Raw genomic sequence first — 21,657 nt, 5'->3', positions numbered from 1 at the left:
CTTTCAGGTATACTCCGCTACATTTCTGTGTTTTGTACAGTTTTCTGCACCATACTGGCATACCACTTTCACTTAGAATAATGTCAAAAACACTGTGTGGCAAGAATTTCTTTCCTTATATAGTTGTTGTTCTATTTTTTCCTGGATGACTCAGACCCTTGTGTGACCATACAAAGCTCAGCTGGGGGAGGGGGTAGCTCAGTTCTGCTCAGGCTGCCATGTTGTGCTTGTCGTTGCAATTCCTGATCACCAATAATCATCACTAACAGTCAGAAGAATGTACACCCCGTTGCATAGATCATTAGGTTGTTTTTCAGTAATGAATACATTTGTTTTGGTGATAAGTAACTTTGTGGTCCATGTTTTATGCTCCTTCCTGTTCTTCATACAGTGTGCAATCAGCAGCACTCACACGGAGTAATGTGCCAGCCTGTTATTTGCAATGTGGGAGTTTTTGAATAGCAGCCTTTGAGGAAACAGGTGCCAGATACTGTAGGGGAGCAGAGCAATCTAACTCAGTCCTCCTCACTGCCACCAGCCATTCAGACAGCGTAGTGCCCCCTGCAGTCAGCAGCATTTCCTTAGTACATAATTAAGCTTTATTCAAGAATACTGCATGACTAACACTGCCAATTTTTACACTGGGTAGTTCACAAATGTCTCATGGCGCTGCAACACTACACGGAATAAGAAAGCCGTGGACGTTTTTGGCTGAGAAGATGAAGACAAAGACAAAATTCTCTTAATATTACTGTTACCCAAGGAAACCATGAAAAAGTCTGCATTTCTCACACACGCAGGCATTACTCTTACTTTTGCAGATTTGCAATGCCCAGGCTTTGCTGGCCATTTGTTTTGCTCAAGGCACTGCTCTGCAGCCTGTCTGACAATTCTAAAGGTAAATAATGATGTGGCTGATTTCTTCTGACAGGATTCTGTGTCTCTGCTCTGCATTTGCATGTTTTATGTTTATTACTGCAAGAATGAGAGCCTGCGGTGCACTGTCAGTGGCATTTTACTTGGTCAGTTCATTACATGCGCAGTGTTCTCTCTAAAGCCCACCCCTGCCCTTCATTTCCGTGAAAGTGATTAATACACATTTCTCCTGAAACTCTCTTCGTACAATATGGCATTGAATTTATGAATACTTTCAATTTAAAATGAAAAAACCCACCATTATAAAAACATGTAATACTTCAGTAACGTCACTAAGGGTCTGAATTAATGTTCACAATATAATTTATATACTCCTCCCTCTGACAGCACGAACACATCCAGCCCCTCTGTCTGTGCCGACACATTCAACTGCTGAATGAATAATCATTCTAATATCTGTGAAGAGGAAAAAATAGCTGAAGTGGCAAAATGAGAGCATAAAATCATGTTTCACGTCAGAGCACATTCTGAATTTTTTTCCTTTTTTCGCTCCATTCATATGGCAGTATTTCGCAACAGCAGCTTGTGCGAGTCTCAGCTTTCATATCATCCTCAGTTTAAAGCGAATGGCTTGGCATAGTGTTAACAAGCAACAGTGTGGCTGTGATCATCTGCAGTGCATAGTGCACTAAAGAGACCATTACAGGGAAGAAGCAAGCCCCTGGGCCCCACAGATGTCAACATTTCACATGTACCCTGCTGTAATCAACTGTACAGTGCAGCTCAGCCACCTCACTGTTAGAAATAAATATACTATCTGTGTTCTACTCTGTTAATCAAATCTATGGGAAATGTATCCTCTGTAGACATTAACTTCACAAACTGGGTTTCTGCTGTAATACAGTATAAGCTATTTGTTTGTGAACTGTGTTTCTTAATAGCCGTTTTCATTATATCAAACAATAGAAGAATAGAAAATGGTAATATAGTAAAAACTCTGTCCTGTAATGAACAGCAAGACAGAGAAACCATGCTCACTCAGTTTGTCTAATAACAGTTCTGCCTCCTACAAAATACTCTTACTGATACATGTACTTTACTTCGCCAAACATATTTTGGAGGAAACATAATTGTTTTCCAGTACAAGTGTGAAATCATTACACTTCAAAGAGGTGGTATGAAGGAGGTCAGGGTCCTGTGTGTTTAGGCTTCTAAAGGCCTTAGTTAAGGTTGCAGATAAGTTCACTGTGAACATGTTGCTTTGGCAGCAGCTGCCACTGTGGACACCAGTGATGGCTGGTGACTCAAAAAATTGTGAAGGACATTGGAGGAAAACCAACCCATACACTTGTTGGCTGCCTATCTCCACTTTCTTCTGTTCAAGTTATGTTATGTTCTTATGTTCAAATGCAGGGCTGTGCAGAGACCTTTAGAGGGGCAGGTGCTCAAAGTTGAAAAGGGGCACATGGAACAGAATTTTAAAAAAACCATACACCAACATAATTTATAACATAACCTGTTGAATTAAAGCAAACCACATTCAACCAGAATGTAACATGGAATCTTACAACAAACCAGATCATACTATGTCATTGTCCCCCACCTGATGAAATATTCAGGGCTGCTACAAAAAGCTAACTGTTGGTTGGCTAATGGATAGTGGCTATCTACTGCTTGATATAAAAGAGGGGGAAATATAACTATTCTATATCTGCAAAAAGGAAATTTGGACTCTGTTGAAAAGGCCAAAATAAAATTTATTTTTTAGTGATGTGTTTAAAAGCTGTTCGCAATTTGCATGTAATAATTTCTTTTCTAATATGCTACTGTATGAATCTATCTATTGCTTTACAGCGTACAATGGTAGAGATTTGAAGATGAAATTTGGAATCTGTCATGGGACCAGTATTGTATTCTGGACTCACTGATCTCTATATTCTAAAATCCTGACTACAGCCCTGTAGAGACTCAATCATTTTTTTCTCGTATTGTTTTTAAAAACACATGACCCACACATTATGTTTCCTAAAAGACATTGTATTTGCTCATTCAGTTTACTTACACATACACACAGTTACATCACCAAAATGTCACTATACATTTGAATAACTAACAGACCTACAACTGTACACCTACCAGCACTACTACAGAGCGGTAACATTTAAGGTGTGACTTGTATCATTTGTAGCCATTAATGTGGTCATCATTTGTTTCATTTTAAGACCTGGGCATATTATAGTTACCAAAAGGAAATGAGAAAATAACAGCCAGGAGTTTCTCCCCACTGTAAATTCACCACTTCTACATTTTCTTTTCATGGAATCCTCAGTGCTGCAAGGCCATCCTGCAACACAGGAGACTCCTGGATTATAGGTTTATGTTATTGCCATCACTTCAAACTATATAAGCTTTGTTTCAGAGAATTCTTGTTTTTAGTCAGTTTGCCACATTTTTCCACATATTACAATACCAATGAACCTGAGTGATCCTTGGTAATGGAGACAAAGTTAATCAGAGCTGAAGCAGAGTTGCTGAATTCATCTACCATTCAGCCAAAATCCAAATTGAACAGATTTAAACTGCTGAATGTTTTATCAGGTTTTTAGACAGTAGAGAGTTTTAAGCTCAGGTAGTCAGGTATTATGTACACAGGATAAACTTTTGACTTCCTATCAAAGAGCCTGAACACAGTCATTCATTTTTTGTACTCATGATTCAACGAGGAGAGTTTTATATCCATCCAAGACTTGGAAGAGCTCACCTAATGTTGTTTATGCAGCAAACGAACAGAACTTTCAAAACCCAAGAATGGCTTCCCACTATGCAGCGCTATTTCTGCCCTAAGACTGCATTTCCCATAAACCCTTTTTTTTTCTTACCCCTGTCCTTATCCCTGAGGAAGATAAGCATGTTGATAGCAGTATAATCAAACATCTTCCCACTGAAACGTTTCATCTGACATCAGCCAGACCAGTGAGGTCTGTAGTGATTGCGGTGCTTTTTGCGATTGCATGATGGGCCCTGAAAGCTTAACTCCTATTTGCGCTGGAGGATCAGCAGCACCCACTTACTTGATAACATGAACAATCTCTCGTCATGCTGTAAAGATATCCAGCTCATTTTCTGCACTCCAGCATGACTCATAGGACCGTAATATGTTGCTTTCCTGTTATAAATCACAATTAAAAAATAACGATGTTTGATGGTGTGACAATGTTGTGGTTAAGGTCTAGTTAGGTTAAGCCATATAAACCACTTAGTTAGGGTTAGGGAAAGATCATGGTTTGGGTTAAAATGATCACTTGAAACATGGTTTATACTTCCTTAAAGTTACGCAAACTTTGTTGCTATAGCAAGAGATGTCCCAAAATGTCCCTACTCATGGTTGGAAACATGACACTTGTGGTTGGAAACAGGAAGCAAACAGGAAGTTTCCTGCAGCAAAGGCAAAGTCATATTATCAAGTAACCTTACATTGACATCATCTTCCCCTGGTCATAATTACTACAGCCGCTAAAGGGCGTTAACGTGACTAAAGGTCATTTTTGCCGGCCTGAATTTTAGACCTATACGTCATTTTCTTGTGAGGACGGACTGTGCTACACATATGCATTAGATTCTACACAATATCACTGCGTGCTTTGTGTACTATGTGTGATCAGACTCTCACACCAAACTGGAAGTGACCCTTGAAGAACAAGTTCTACTTCCTACACTTTGTTATGAAACTTAGAAATAATATATTGGAATCTGAACATGCTGCTTCTCCTCATGTTGTCCATCATATAGGAAGTAGCTTCCCCAAATGCTTAGAAACAGTTATGATAACATGATACATGCATTGTCACGCTTTATAATACCTGGTCATCATGGTTACAATAAGAACCATGTGGTTAAGGTTAGGGCATGCTGGCTGTCATGGTATAAAAAATGCTAAAAAAAAAAAAGTCCAATGTTTTGTTGACCCATTCATCCACCTCGGCCTCCACCTTACACAGACTATGTTGCTCCATAATAACGTCACCTGATTTCTTCCTTTCATCCACCCATATTTACTGTGGCTGCTAGAGCCACTTGAACGTAAACATATATGTTGTCTTGGGACACTTGCTGAAATGACAGATTTTTCTCAGGTGGACGGTCTTGTTCCAGTGCGAAGTTTATGTACTCTCTTTTTTCAGTTTTCTTGAAACTTTGGTTTGGAGCTGGTGTGAAAGAGGTTTAACAGTGCAAACAAATTAAAATATTATCATACTACATACATACACAGTATGAGGGATTTGTGCACTACCACAGTTTCCTCCTCTTCACTTGTGCATCTTTCATAGTTGTTTTAATAAGACATTTGCCAGCAAACAACACCAAAACCAACAAGAATCAGACACAAGTAACCTGCAATTACGACTGGAGCCGGTCTCCCAGATAATGACTGATAGTTTGTTCTTTTCTCCTCTTCTAATTTGTTTTCATCTTCCTCCCTAACCAAAATATTGTCTTTCCTGGCAAGAGTTCACCTCAGCTCCCCCAGGCAACTCTGCTTATAGTTGGAATATATATCCAAGGAGTCAGCACATGAAACAGGGGTTAAAATCACAGCCTGCACTGACAAGTGTTGTTTCTCTCTTTCTCACATACAAATACAGAGCTGCACAAAAATGAGCAACTTCCTTTGCTGCTGCCATTGAGCATCAAGCCATGACCCATCCTCCCTTCCCTCGCCCAAACAGCTCTGCGAATGTGAAGCGGCAGTCTAAAAGAGAGCCAAGCCTGTCAGAGTCCTAATCGTTGTGGAGAGGCCCTTGGCTCTGTATGCACAGTAGACGCCAGCCCCAATTAGACAGGTGTATACAGTCTGCCAGAGCATGAGAGGAGAGCGGACAGGCCCTATTCTCTGCACAAACAGCGGTTCTGCGCCGCTGCTGCTGGATCGATTCGGCTCTGGGACTCAAGAGAGCCGGACTTGGAGGATGCGCAGCAGAAGGCAGCAGCGGTGGCTAAAAAATAAGCCTGAGAAGGACAGATGAGATGTTGACAGAGGAGGAAATGAGAGCTCATCAGGGAAATGAGGAGCGGTTGAAGCCGATTACAAACGCAACTTGTCACAGCCGAGCGTGCTGAGTTGTTGTTTCCCAAGTAACATTTTGACAGTGAATAGATGATCAGATGACAGTCTGCTCCATCACCAAGAGAGTGTGTAAATATAGAGCCATGAGGCGAGCTTCTGTAGCTGCTACACACACTGTTTTACTACATCAGGAGTGAAATATCTTTCTCATATCAGTTCAAAGATGGCACAGCGGGAATCTGCTATTTGAACGCGGGAACTATTTATAACCATTTACATCTCCTAAAAGCATTTTAAATAATTTATTAACAGTTAATAAAAACTTAATTAATAAAGACCAGCTATATTAATATACTAAGATACACTCTAATACAACACCACAGCAAACTGGAGCATCAGATTAGCTGAATGAAGAACTCTCTGATAGTGACTTTCTCACTGAGAAAATTATAAGCTTCTTAAGGTTTTATTTCAGGGTTATTGTCAGAATGGCCTTTTACATGTGTTAATTATATCAGTTATACTGTATGTTGTAGTAGTTCTTCACCTTGTTTGAAGCATCTGTACACGCCCGTCCACCACCCCAACTTGGCATTGGCACTGAATGTTATCATTGGATGTAAATTGTGAGGTGCCGAATTGGCCAATAATAACATTTTAGGGATACTGGACAAAGTTCTCCACAAACCATTGTGTCCAGATTCTTGCAAACCACCTTAGTTTTTGCTTTACTTTCATTAAACACAAATCTGTTTAAGGATATTTTCCATGTGCACATAACACCAACTAAAATATTAAAGGTATCAAAGTTGGATTTTACTCAGCGCTCCTCTATAAGACAGGGTCATTGTCTGGGTAATATTGCAGGAGCCACTTTAGTTTTTAGCCAGGCCAAGCTAAAAATGGCTTGGGATGACAGTATCCTTTCATTGATCCACTGCTTTGTTCCAGACTGAAATATCGCAACAACTATTGGATGGATTGCCAAGACATTTTTTACAATCATTCATGATCTTCAAGGGATGAAACCCACTGACTGTGGTGATCCCCTGACTTTTCCTCTAGCGCCACCAACAGGTTGAAATGTTTGGTTCAGAGTGAAAACTATTGGATGGATCGCTATGAAATTTGATATAGAAAAATTCCCATGAGCCTCAGTGGTGCTTTGTGTTTAGCTCAAAGCACTTTTGCACCTACGTACAGCATCACAGAGCTGCTAGCATGGCTGTAGACCCCTACTCTAATTAATCATGTTTTAGTGGTGCATATAACCAAACACATTTGTAATTAATCAAATCACCACAAAGGAATTGTCACACAGACAAGCTGAGGCCTCTGGTAGCCCTGGGAGTCTATGGGCCAGGGGGGCAGTTTCCTGCTTTGCTGGATTGATAATCCAACCCTGCCAGCTACAATAATGTGTATTAACTGATCAACTGACAGCCTCTATAATCCTTTCTAAAGAGCAGGGGGCTAAGGTGAAGTGTTACTAAACTGAGTGTAGGATTTCATGTATTGTGAATATTTTATTGGTCACCTCCTGCAAACCACCGAATCCTCTGTGGGTTGTGTGTCAATCAGCAGCAGTTACAGGCCATGTGTGCAGCGTGATTCGTTGATATTAGCCTGAGTGAAACAGGCAGCGAGAGAGCTAGTGGAGCACCGTTTAGGCCGAGACGAGGCATCAAATCCAACATAACTCAGATTGGCCATTGATTTGCAAGAATTATCCCCAGGTGCCCCAGTGCGTGATGTTGAGTGACAGCTACAACATGACAGCTATCAATTAGGCCACACTAAGTATTAACACAGCAGCCGGAACCCTGGGAATTATTCCAAGAATTACGGTAGAATTAAGTGTATCTGTGAGCAGAATTGGATTTAGAGAATGTTCTATTGTCAGATTTAGAAGCAAATGAGAGACGTTCAGCTCGTTCTCAGACTAGTCGCGTCACAACGTGTTATTCAAAGACCAATACACCAGAGAGCTGGAGCGATGTTCAAAGATGACAGGATGTGGGATGTGACGGTGACACATAAAGCAGGTGCAGTTCAAAGCACATCGCATCCCATTTGCATCCTCTCTAATTTAACTCAGAGAGGAGCTCTGTCATGAGAAATCTCAAACAGGGGAGGAAACAGATATTGTAAAACAGATGAACGCAGCCTTCAAGAAACCAGCTTTGACTGACAGAGACGAGGGTAAACACTACACAAAGCTCACCGCTCACTTCAGAGAGACTGTTATGCAAAGAGGGGGGATAGATGGAGAAAAGGGAAAATGCTCCACCCCTCCGCCCCCTCAGCTCTTCTCAGGAGGTGTCAGGAGCTGTGTGTAAAGAACCCAGCGCCCCCATTTCCTGTGAGAGGGAGTAGCGCTGAATTTTGATAACACTCATTTCCAATTGAGCGCTTCAAAGAGGAAGAGGCTCAGAGACAATTAGAATGAGAGCGTAGCCTCGACACACTGAATAGCCCTTGATGAGAGCAACGGGTGAGTTTGGATAGGTTAATCAGCTGTAATCGGAAAGCAGGTGTTGAACACGCAACCTTACAATCCTCCACCCCAAATTATATGATCATCACATTCACAAAAGTGCGTCTTTTAATTAAACACAGTGTCCTTTCCTGCTGTCTTTTCCTTATTCAAAAGCGTGAAGCAGCGCTGATTGCATCAGATCAGTGACACCAAGAACAAATTGCTTTTCTGCCGTGGCAGGGATGATGAAGGGGGTGGGAACAGGGTGTGCATGTGTGTGTGTGTGTGCGTGTGTGAGTGGGGGGAGGGTGATAGGGGGAGGGTGTTGCTTATCACAGGAGAGGCACAATGCTGACTTTAATCTGAAGATGATGCAAAAAATTACTGTGCAAAAATCATCTTCTGTAGCAGTGGAAAAGAGGATTTCAAGTTTCATTTTGAAATGGAGCAAGAGTCTGAATCTTTAAAAACAGGCCCTCGCAGGCCCACAGCTTACACCCCGGTCTAACCATATCAAAGTCTTTAACAAGGGGAAGATTGGACCAACGATCCTTTAGTTTTGAAAACAGCTCGCCGTTCTTTCAAGATTTCTTTGCAGTCACATTATACAATAAACAAATGACATAATATAATTATTTCAGTACTTTTGGTTCAGTGTTGACAGTAAATGTGTTGTGAAATGATCATATGCGTTCTGTAATGGTTAGAGTCTAATTAAAGGCTGTTGCCAGCATGGGTTTCTGCCAGGCAACCACTGCAGTCTGTCTCCAGTGTAATTCTCACTAATGAAGTGTGATAAAAACACATCTACAAATAACTCTTTGGATGTAAATAAAACATTTTACATTTATCAGGTGTTTTAGAGGTAAATCTAAAGGCCATATCTTCTAGGTGTGCCCAGGCGCAAGCATGTCACAAGCCCAATGCCAGGCCAGAAGTAATGAGTGAATGAGTGAAAAAAAAATTAATCTGGACAGTCACATTATCTTCTGGTGTAAATAAAAAATTACAATCCAGCCATCATCTGAAGCAACATCAGGGCCTTGTACAGTTGATTGATCGGCACAAGGGGTGTAACAGCTATTTTACTCAGATCAAAGTGGGAGTGTTTTGCTTTCTCCATCATCCTTTTGATCCACATTTAATGGGAAACAACACATGCACATAATTGATGCGATGCTACAGACAAAAGCTGTCACATGTGTTCATTTCACATCTTGAGTTCAGTGTTACTGTATCAGACCACACAGTTGACTGTCTGTTTGAGTTGTTTTTTCTTAAAACAATGACACAATATTTCAGTTTTATCATTTTATCATATGAGCCTGCAGCCTGCAGAGCTTAGAGGCTCTAGAACACCCTGTCAGAGGAAATCTGGTTGGTTGAGTCAGTAACATCTTTTAAATCTCTTCCTAACACATCATTTTATCAAAGAGGCTGAATTTAGTTGAGTTTTTATTTTATTTTATTTTATTTCTGTTTTTTTATTTTAATTTTCTTTTCTTTTATCCTACGTTACTTGAAATTATCTGCTTTCTCATAAAATCTAGTGATTTTATAATTTTTCAGTTATTAATTTGCTGTCTTGTGTGAAGCACTTTGTAACATAGGATTTGAAAAGTACTCAATAAATAATTGTTGTATTATTATGATCTCAGCCTGCAGTTTGTTTAGCTGTGCTATAAAATGATGCACCAGTACCCCAAAAATGTTCATATTGGACAATTTCACACCTCAGGATTTAGGACCACTGCAAATGCTCCGTTCCAGTACTGAAAGTATTGTGTCCTATATGTGGAACGTTAGTGTGTGGAAGTTGGAGTGGTAGGGCATGTAGCACTTCAGGTTTGCATGCATGAGTTTGTGTCATGTCACTCATCAGCAATTAACATTTGTCTTGATTATTAACAATAACCATGATCTTTCCCACACTAAGAAATGTTATGCAGACATTAAAAGAAATATTTTTTTTTAACTTTTCACTGAACAAAATCCAGAGTTTTGGCAGAATCATCAAATATCAGCGTTCTCGTCTGGCAACAGGGTTGGGTGCATTTCTGACAGAGTAGCTCCTCGAGGAGTATTTGTTGCTGCCAGTGGTGGTCACATACAGTATGTGATACAGTTCACACAGTCCAGAAGCTCTATCAGACAGTGGCCTGTTCAAGTGGCCACCATGGCCACCTGGACTGAATAAAAATCTAACAAGCCGGTGGAAATAATGACTGTATTGGTGTTCCTGACAGGCCCCAGCAGGAGCATCTAATTGATGAAGTCCACTCAGATTCCACACCTGATCAATACCAGCACAGAGTGACTGACAAGCTCAAACTACAGAGGGCTGGTTCTCTCTGCATCCATCATTTTAACAAGCACATACTGCGCCTCCACTCATATATTGATGTGCTAATATTGTCCTTTACTTCAGTATCAGCCTGACATCATATGTCATTAAAAAAAACAGAGGCTTACTTCTCCCTTTAATTGTTTTTTGTTTTGTCTATATACTGGTTTTGGATAAAATAAATCATAAAAATAAATATAGAATAAATCATAAAAATAATTAAATTTAAAGATTTAAGATTAAATGTACTGTATATGAATCAGCAACTTAAGGACCATAGCTGATTTGTGGGAATGTTGAAGCTTTCATGACCTTAGGATGAGTTTACATTCCACAGTTACACAAATTACACATCATGGTTTTTTTTCAAAGCTGCTGTGATATTTTGAGTCACTACCTTTTGGTAAAAACATTGTATTAATTAAAAGTAAAGGTATTTAGTATTTCTTCACCAGAAGTATATTTCTGGCTTCAAAATATTCTGGTGGTAATAATTTGACTGAAAGTAAATTTATTCAAGACTATGCATACACATAAGTATTGTATCAACTGAAGTATTTCAGATGCTAAAACTTGATTCTTAAATGGGGCCTTTCAACAAGGCATGTCCTCAAGAAAGTATGATATAAGTAAAATTGAGGGAAGAATGCCCTCACCTGTCAGTTTATATTATAATTTAGTGTATCTTACCAGACAAATTTCCAAGAAATCAAATCCTCACAAAGTGCTTGCTGCACAGGTAATGTTGGGCACTTTGCTCGATTGGTAATCCAGCCTTGGATTTAGGAGAATAACATTAATTCAAAACATAATAAAACAAATAAAATGTGAAAATAATTTTAACAGCACTTTGTTGTTGGCTCATCAAATAATTCTTTGGTAGGGTCGTTGCACTTGGAGAATTTGAACTCAACCTCAGTTTGATATTTCTAAAATCTTTGTTATAGCCCTACATAAATGTGTTGGTATCAACTTTCAAAAATAACCGCCAGCAGACAAATGAAAACAAAACATGAAAAGTCAAGGATGTGTTAAGTCTTGCTTAGTACAAAAACTGGAAGTAGAGAGACACTGCTAGCCTTGCTCCATGAAAATTGAAAAAAATCACCAACCGAGAAACTGCTCTGGGGCTCTAAACCCTCAGGGGTCCTGAGCACTTCAGGTTCACTGTGGTGCAATTATCTTGTGCTAATTTCATTAATTGCAATTTTGTTGATTAATAGAATACGCACCACTAAAGCAATTTATAAACTGGATTCATAGGGCCCTTAAAGCATCACCTGTGTTATTTTAATCTTGAGGCCCTGTCTTGTAGAGGGACAGCAGTGCATTCTTGCCCCAGGGCCCCCAAGCAGGTTAATTGAGTCCTGCTTTCAGTATCTCCAAAATTGTTGTTTGCACAGTTTATCTTGTTTTTTTTTTTTTTATTGACATAAGCCTCACACCTATGGTGATGTGTGTAACTACACCACACTGTAAAAAACATATATGAAACCCTACCACATGCTGCTTCCACTCAAAGAAAAATGTACACAAAATTAGCAGTGTCCTAATACACGGAGACAAATCGGTGTGTGTGTGCTGTGGGTTGTTTAAGATTGCATTCCTTACTTTGGCCAACAGCACTGAGCAGCTCCTCCTTTAGAATCTGAAAGCTGTAATGTGTGTATGTGTGGTTGGTGCACCAAGTTGTTGCTGTAGTTGGCCCAAAATAAAGCCCCTTTAGCCCAGTCAGCCTTGCAGCAGCCATTAGTTTGAGGCAGTTCTCCCAGCAGAGCGCTGACAATGATGACAGGCAGTGGCAATACAAGCAGGCTCCGGGGGTGGGACTCCAGGGCATCACTTGCTGCGGGTCAGTCAGGGCCAACGTATTTATCTGGGCAGTAATCTGAAGGAAAAAGGACAGAATGCCTGACCCCAAAACCTCAGGGACATCATCAAAACAGTTCCTATTTCAGGTCCACCATAACTCTTCATGTCGCTCGATGCTTGCTCTCAGACAGCACAGACTGCTGTAACCAGAGAGAGAGAGTTGAACTGATGAATAACAGAGCAGCAATCAGCAGTGAGTGTAGCAGCGAGGGTAAACCATTAAGGAGAAGCAGGACTGATCACTCATGGATCTGAGCTCCGAGCTTAAACTGGCCCAAAGCTGAAACGGCAACATTGTCACCTCACTACCGACTGTCTGCACAGTGATTTACTGCAACTGGAGACACTCCTTCACTCTAATCGCTAGTGCATTTGAAATGCTTACTTGCATAACTTAATTTAGCCAGGAAAGGGCCACACTGAGATGAAGAATACGAGAGCGTCCTGGCCAAGACAGCAGCACCACATCCAAAACACAAACATAGATACGTACAAGTGCTAGACTATAACATGTACTGTATATACATTGAAATGTTGTAAAAGACCATACCAGTTCAATTGGGGATCACTAGCTGGCCAAAAACTTCCAAGATGTGGCTGAAAGCTGAAAGCTGCTGTTTCCAACGTCAATACAGTAAGAGCACTGAGGCTCGATGCTGAATATCGTTCCTTTCAAAATAAATTGGGTTACACAGAAATGCTATCAATTTGCATGTGAGTGGTACAATGCATGACAGTTCTCAATACACATAGTAAAATATACAAACAGTTGGGTAAGGATAGCTATGGAAGCCTAGTGTTCATGTTAAATGATGTTTTGACCTATCATTAGGCTCTGCAGCGGGTATCAGGCTGTGTCATAATAAATCTACTGAGCCCTATGACAGGTGACACTATTCTCTAACCCTGAGCGAACATACCTTTAAACTGCCTTTAAATCCTGCTCTCATCCAAGCAAAGAGATACTTGGCAGCTTGATCCGGCCACACAATATCTGCTCAGGCTAACCTACATTGGCTGGCCCCACTACCTTTATAGGCAGTTTCATCTGGATGCCATGGCTCGCTCAGTAGTCCAGCCATCACTTCTGTTTGTTCCACAAGTCTTACCAATAGCCACTAATTAGCAACTCTTCTGGTATCAGAAACTCTTCCATTCATGAATCATGTCCCTTGATATGTGGTACCACAGAAAAAATAAAATGGTTTCAATATGAAGTTGTGTGTGAGTGTAAGAGTGCAGGCAAGTCTACAGGATCATTGGGGGCATTCTCTCATTAACCTGCATCCACACACTCAACACAACCCTCTGAAGCAAGCTACAGTGTGTACACTTCTGTCTATAACATCATCCCCTTACAGCATGCTCGCTCACGACAACCAGCTAACAACATGTTGAGCTACCTAGCATGTTGCCATTACTGGCAGCACCCAATAAACAACAAACCGAACGATCCTCATCAGCTACTTCCAACACACAACAATTATCTGTATATGAATGGACAGATGATAGCCCAGTCCATTACAACAATGCTGATGGGACATTCTAGGACTAAGCTCTGTCATAAAATGTACTGATAATGTACAACAAAGAAAATCGAACGCTGCGTCATTATTGTTTTTATTTGTCTTGTTTCAATTTTGGAATTCAATTTGGGCTATACCTGAGACCCAATTATTGTTCGATCTTGGCCAATGAGAAGTCATATTACATTTGTTGTTAGCAGTTCCTCTTTGCACTGTAACATTGGATGTACAGATAATCACCTGGATTACTTTTTCTATTTTAGAATACATCTAAATTTGATGATTATATGGTAAAATCTACAGTTGTAAGGAGCACTTTAATTCCCAATAAACACAAGAGCTTCCACTATCACTGGGAAGAATGAGGTGAATGATTTATGACCCTGAGAAGAAAAGGTGAATTTTTTTATACAAAGTGCTCCAATCAGGTTCAAAGGGTTAATCAAATTATCAAAAACTAATTGACACAGCAAACGTGGAGTTAGGCAGTACGGCTAGTTTGAGGGTCTCTAGGCAAAATATAATTAAGATGCCATGTTCAGTCTGCCGTGTGCACTTGTATTTGGAGAAACAGGGGGCGTCAATACAACACCTCATTTTTGCCCCAGGGCCTCATAGCTAGTTAATCTGACCATGTTTAGCCCATAAATTATTCTCAAGCTATGTTTTCCTATGTTACACAGATCCATTAGTTTCTATTGATGTCACTGTATAAAAATCAACATACAGAGAACATCAGCAGTGTTGAGACAGAGAACATCATGTCTTTTACTTCTGATGAGTTACTGTTGTGTTGCTGTAAATACAAATTAATTTGAAACGCCTGTGCTGTATTATCACAGCAGACGTGAAGATCACTGTGAGGTTTCAAGTCTGTACAAACTGATTCTCATACCATACAGGCATGAAACAAATAGCTGCCTGGAGGGCTGGAAACAAAAACGTGCCAAATCTGTGAGACTATGACATGCTTTGGATAATGGTCATCTGTAAGGTCAAATATTTAAGATTTGTTGCAAATGGGCTGAAATGTGCAAACACTCTGGTGTAGTGCAGTGACAGTAAAGACATGGAAAGAGAAAGAGGGATAAGGTGCCAGGCCAGATTCAAACCTGAGGCATCATGGCAACAAGGCATGTGTCTTACATACTATACTTTCAGATCCCCTTGTGAATGGTGTGCTTTTAAAAGAGAATTTTATTTTATAGATCCCTGCAGGGAAACTGTCTGTCTTCCAGAGAGATCAGAGGTCAAGGTCAGTTGCAGACCATCACGCCTGAGGCCAGCAGTGATCCAAAAAAGGACAGGTCTCTCTAACCCCTGCCATTCAGCTACCCCAAAGACACTTGGTTTATTTCATGCAAGGTTTATTTTATGTGAGAGAAGCTCTCAAAGTGCACGCTGTTTTGTGCGTCAGTGACAGAGGAGCTTTGAATCAGTATCATAGCCAGAAGTGGCAGCCAGACGAAGAGGCTGCAGGGTCCTGGCACTGCTGATTACAGGCTAATCAGGGGGCAGGCTGAAGGATGGCCATTGTTAATGTGAAGTATCACTTGCCTTGGGTGATACTTGTCTATTAGAGCAAGAATAGCATCTCATAAAGCTGATTAATTTCAACATTCCTGATGACGGGTGGACACCGAACAGTAAGAAGACCTAGTGTACATACAGGAAACATTACAGATTAGATGCTTTAGATGCTGAACATGTTTATTCCTAAAACAGACATGTCAGACATTTAAGAGCTTCAGCTGGTAAAATCTTTTCCTCTACAACTCTGTCATACCCATTGGTAGGTCATTTATCTTCAAGATCTCAAAGTTTCCAATGATACCAATTGTGACACAGTCCCACAATGTGGAAAACAATGTTATTTGACTTTATAGCATTAGTGTTGATAGATCATGCGTGCCCACAAAGGTTGGTATTGGGCCTGGTAATAAGTAATGTTAAGTTGGCTGTTGTTGACTGAATATGTTTGGGTTTTGAGGTGTGCTCATAACATCTAGCAAAGTCTTGGAAGACTATGTTTATGTTATATATTCATTTAGAAAATATATGATTTTTGGGTGTGTCTTTTTAATAATACATCTTCTATAAGTGTTTATAGCTGTAACTAATGGATTTATCAGTGGTTAACAAATATTAATAATTAGCTCACTTAATAAAAACAATGTTAGGGTTACCTGATGGTGGCTTGTGTTTCCTCTCCTTCAGCATGACTCACTTTGTCTTTTCAGCTCTCTAGTTCATCAGGAATTCAGTCTGATACAAGAATAAATGATTTTCTGTGTTTTTACTGGTGTTTTATGACATATTACAAACTCAGGAACTGAATTAAGGAGTAGTGGTCCATTTATTTATACAGCAATATTGCTTGTAACTCTATTCTCCTACAGCTCAGCCTCAACAAAGACTCGTACACATATTATTGTTATAGTGTACTGTTTTTGCAGTTAGTATACAAGAAATCAACATACTTCACTGTTTTACACAAGCAGTAAATGACACAATATATGCACCACTGGACAAAACTGCCACTTTAGAATGTCACTGTCTGTTTAACTTCACATAAAGAAAGCATTTTTTTTTTTTGGAGGTTTAATTCCTTTTTTTTCCCAAGATCTTAATTTTTTATCTGGAGTAGCTCCTTCATTTTTATTATGCATTGTGGAACAATAGTGCCAAGGAATTCAGTCTGCATACTGACTGTTTTGAGTGTATCTAATTTGGTCACTTTTCCACTGTGACACTCAGAACCTGCTTAGAATTAGTGTGTAATATGGAATTGGGACACAGCTTCTGTTTGTGGAAAGCCTACAAATAAGTTAGCATCTCTTTGTGTGTGTGTGTGTGTGTGTGTGTGTGTGTGTGTGTGTGTGTGTGTGTGTGATTGAGTGTGTATGACTGTGAGTGTGTGGAGACATGATCCTGGTAACTGCACACCTTGGCCTCATCACTGAACAAACAAGTAAAAGAGGAAGTGTTTATTTTCTCACCATAACATCACATTCCCAAACAATTAATGCTAAGTATGAAACTCACCTGCCAACTTAACAAAAACATCATTCAAACTTTAAGTATTTGACTAAATCGAGTAGGCAGCTCCATCCATCCATCCAATTCCTGATTAATCGCCCACTTCTTGCACACGCTCACTAACATGACAGCAGCTGGTCCCAGACTATAGCAGTGAATGCAAAATACAAAAAGCCAGTCAACACATTGTCTGTGCTGTCTTGGCATCACAGGGTGATTATGCCTCATCACAAACACAAACACGGGCATAAGCACCCATCACAACCTGAATTATCAAGGTTCTGGTGTCAGCTGTGTCTGCACAGCCACATCCAATTAAAAGATGACTGACAGAGCACAGGTTTGTCTTCAGATATCTTTTATTTCTTTTTCAAGTTTATTTTGTGTCATCTAGTCAATACAGGGAAGAGTTTGTATTATTTATTTATTTATTTAGTTATTTTTGAGGAGATGGGTGCAGTGGTGGGGTTGGGGGTGGAGGGGGTTATTGAGGAAACTAATAACAAATCTCTGAGTCTTAATTTAAAGCGCAATGCAGTGGAAAATATTGAATGATTGTTCAAATTTGTTTCAACTCTACGGTCACCTATGTTTTGTTGCCTTCTCTATTTTGTCAGAGGATATGAATAATGCAAAGAGGCTGCAAAAAACAAAAAAAAAAACCCACTATCAGCCATTCCACTATTGTGACTAGAGCACTAGGAGATAGGCTGCATTCATTTGGAGCACTTCTAGTTTTTTGAAAGGCTGGAAAATGACATTTTTATCAGCCTGTTTGACTACTTGAGTTTTTCTTCTTTTTGAAAATTGAAAACTTGAGGGAAGGATAATGAAACTAGGAAAAGAGGACTCGTATAAGAAGTTCTAACTGGCATTATAGTGTGTTTTCTGTCTTAAACAATTACATAGAAATGTGTTTTGACTCATAACTTTAATAGGCTTTCAATGGGGACGTACGTGTAGGCTACGCACACATTATCAGCATAGAATGAAATAAACCCAACCTAAAATTTAACAAAATACACAGCCCTGTTAGTGTTCATGTGTTCGTTCCATTAAGGAGTATGTTTTCTGACGGGAACCAGTAAGCCGTGTGAGCACATGGAGGGACTGACAAAAGAAAACGGTGAAAACGGGAAACCTTCCCAAGCGAAAATCCACAACAAAAACATCTAATTTAGGAGTAACGAGGTCGAGGGCTGAAAAGCTCTTTTGGACACTCTCATTAACCACGGGGTGAGAATAAGGAAACCGTGAGAGTAAATATTTTTGACAATTCTTACCTTTAGCGCCCATGTCCGTCACCACCGCCACCAGAACAAGCAGGAGAGGAAAATAATCTCTCATCGCAGTCATCACGTTCTCTCTCGTTTTGCTCTTCTCAAAGCTTTTAGTAGTGAACGTCCTTGGGATCAACACTTTTCCTGTGACGGACTGAAACGCTGAGAGCTCCGCCGAACACCGACCACACACACTGAGCGCTCCTCTCGGTCACTTCAGCCCGGGCTTGCTGTCTGAATTTACTCATTGACAGAGACGGGGGGCTTTTAGTTTCGGTCCGCCACCACGACTACAGGCTAGTGACTGTACCGACTCCACAGACTGAAGGCTGGAGACTGTAGAGCTGCTGCTGCCCCGCTCTGTGCTCTGTGCTGGGAGCCTCCTCTTCAGGGCAGCGCCGCCGCCGTGCATTCAGAACCACGGACAGCTCCTAGCGTTGGCCAATGGAACACCTTAAAAACAAATGAGGCTCAGAGTTTGGGACACGCTGAACAAAAAACTATGCAATTACATCATGATTGGACTCTTTTAATAACCATACCACGTGTGCACGTGTAAACCTCACAAAAACTGTATCTTACTGCCACATGTTCTCCAGAAGCCTGCCTTTAATAAGCAGTATAAAACATTTAATCAATGGTTTATACTATAAACCATTGATTAACACTATAATGCAGTTGTTAGCAGATATGAGTGTTTATTAATGTATCTGTTAACAACTATAACTCCACCTTTGGAGTGTTTGCTGCTGTATAAACAGATAATGAATGACAATATAGTAAAACACAGTTGTAATAATAATAATATGTCTTCATAAGAGTAGTTAAAATTGCTGACACATGCTGTAAACACATAAAAATCTGCTTATAACTACATCGTAGTCACATATAAACCATTTGTTAAATGTCTGTGTACTGCTTATTAATGCCAAACTGGGGGAATTAAAGTATTATTTTTTCTTACTTTTCATGCAATTATTAAATTCCATTCATTTAACAGATGGTGGAAGTATTATTCTGATAATTTACTTAAGTGAAAGTAGTAATACTACAATGTAAAAATACAAATAAAAGTCCTGCATTCAACTTGTACAAGTACAGAATCAGTAAAATATACTAGTATCAAAGGTAAAAGTACTCATTATACAGTATGGTCCTTTTCAGATTTTATATTATTTTATGGTATATATTACATCATTGGATTATTCTTACAGATGCATTAACAGGTAAGGAGCAATTTAGTGTTGCTGTTGGTGGAGGAGGAGCTAACTTTAACCTCTTTACTGTTGGACAGTTTCATCTATATTTCCAACAGGTTCACACTCAGAGTAAAATAGTCTGTTCAAGTTCAAGTTTGCTGTATGTTTATTCTTTTGTAATACAGAAAAGTTATTTGCTTTGTATTTTTTCATTTCATTTTATTTAATTTTTATTTCTTATTTTTATTGACTGAAGTATTTTATTTTTCCCATAATATCCCAGTCAATGTAAGCAATGTAATTTTCCTTGAAATCTGCACTTTGTGTTCATTTTCTATGACAAAACTTGCATGGGATATTCTAATCTGTCTGTTTAAAAGAGGCTGGAAGGTCACCGAGGTCACTGAGCCTGCACACTGATGAAGGTATTAGTTGAAACATTTGTGCTTGTTACTCTTCTGCATTACAACATACAGAACATGTGAATTTCAAAGGGTTATTTTTACTCTGAACCAGTTTACTGTTGAAAGTGCAGATTCTGCTGGTTTTCATACATCAGTTCAATAACAAGTGGTGATCCATCAAAACATGTAGTTTAATCTCAATAAGAATGCATCAGATTTTATAATGTTATTGTATGTTTTGAATTTAAATCTTAATTTGCAAAATGATGTGTATCTATAACTGTCAAATAAACATGCAATATGTCTGCTGAAATGTAGTGTTGTGAAAGTTTAAGCAACATAAAGTGGAAATACTGAAGTACAAGTATCTCAAAAGTATAGTATAGTTGGTTACAGTATTTCACTACCTTATAGAAGTCAAGACACTACATAAACCATAAACCTAAATATAAGCCAGCCTGAAATGTAGGAAAAACATCTAACACTTCGAAAATGTAAACCAAATTAATGATGTTATAGTGATGTCATTAGGGTTATCTCAACTTGGATGTGAGACTTCAAAATGTTAACAGAAAACTTTCATTTGAAACTGGGGGTCTGAAGTTGAGAGAAAGACGTGGGTGTTAACCAGTCATTGAGGGTCAAAGACATTTTTGAGTTGCACTATGGGAAGTATAAGAGATGTTGGAGCTTGACACAAACTGACTAAACATCAATAATCAGCTAAGCTAAAAGCAAAAATCAGCTGTTAAGGAGTTGCAATACTAAATCTCTAGAGCACTCCTTTAACACTCTCAGTGGGCTGTTACAAACATCTCACAAATATAAGTCAGTAAGTATCTCACAAATATAAAACATGGCAGCCTGGACTCTGAACTATTCTGATTTACCCAACAGACTGCTAGCTTGGTAGGCTTTGTACAATCACTTTTGTGTGTACAATGTCTGTGTTGAAAAAGGCCTAGAAAAGATGTTTTTACAGCTATATGAAGTATTTTACTCTGCAATTCAATTTAAGCTACAAGAATGTTTTGGAAAAAATTAGTTTCAGGGCAAGCAAGCTAGTGATTTTTTTTTGCACTCATTTGAATACAAACTTAGCACTGGTACATTTCATGATATTTGATAGCTGGTAGCACAAATAAATGCTATTACACTGTAAGTAATGAGCCTCATCATCCTATCATAGAGCTGCTGTTGCTGGCAGATGAGATGATTCAGGCTCTGAAGCTATCTTCAAGCTATGGCAACCTAACTCAAAACCAGATAATTAGACATAAAATGAATGAAAAATCCACTTTCTTTCCAGTAATTTTCTAAACAATGTAGATGATCTATTTTGTGAACAAAAAGAAAATTAAACATAATTTTATAGATGTGTAAGACAGAAATCTTGAATGCAACTCTCTATAATTAACTCTAGTTTTTCCTGTGCCTGCTTTCTAAGGAGACCATTTCATAATGGTAATATATACGTACTCTCCTGCATTTGTAGATAAATGTACACTATGTACCTCAGATCCTTTTAGAATGGTTGACATGAGTATCTCACAAAACTCAAAAAAACACTGGG

The 21,657-nt window shown here is 39.3% G+C and overlaps 1 protein-coding gene across 5 annotated transcripts in view; it reads right to left on the bottom strand.

Annotated features, from left to right (window-relative positions):
• The window catches only part of sez6b (seizure related 6 homolog b), a 240,738-nt gene extending 221,706 nt beyond the window's left edge, over window positions 1–19,032 (bottom strand). For 2 of the 5 annotated variants that reach the window (XM_042413727.1, XM_042413732.1), the window contains exon 1: window positions 18,485–19,031. In XM_042413727.1, coding sequence (XP_042269661.1) covers window positions 18,485–18,557 — 73 coding nt within the window. In that variant the 5' untranslated portion in view covers window positions 18,558–19,031. Of the gene's footprint in view, window positions 1–16,348; window positions 16,428–18,484 lie in introns of all 5 variants that reach the window. The other 3 variants (XM_042413729.1, XM_042413728.1, XM_042413731.1) reach the window with 3 other exon arrangements.
• Window positions 19,033–21,657: the final 2,625 nt, after the last annotated feature.

Source organism: Thunnus maccoyii, chromosome 6 (assembly GCF_910596095.1).
Source record: "Thunnus maccoyii chromosome 6, fThuMac1.1, whole genome shotgun sequence".
NCBI classification, from domain to species: Eukaryota; Metazoa; Chordata; class Actinopteri; order Scombriformes; family Scombridae; genus Thunnus; species Thunnus maccoyii.
Note: the sequence above shows the minus strand (reverse complement) of the source record. Positions and strands in the feature narration are given on the sequence as shown.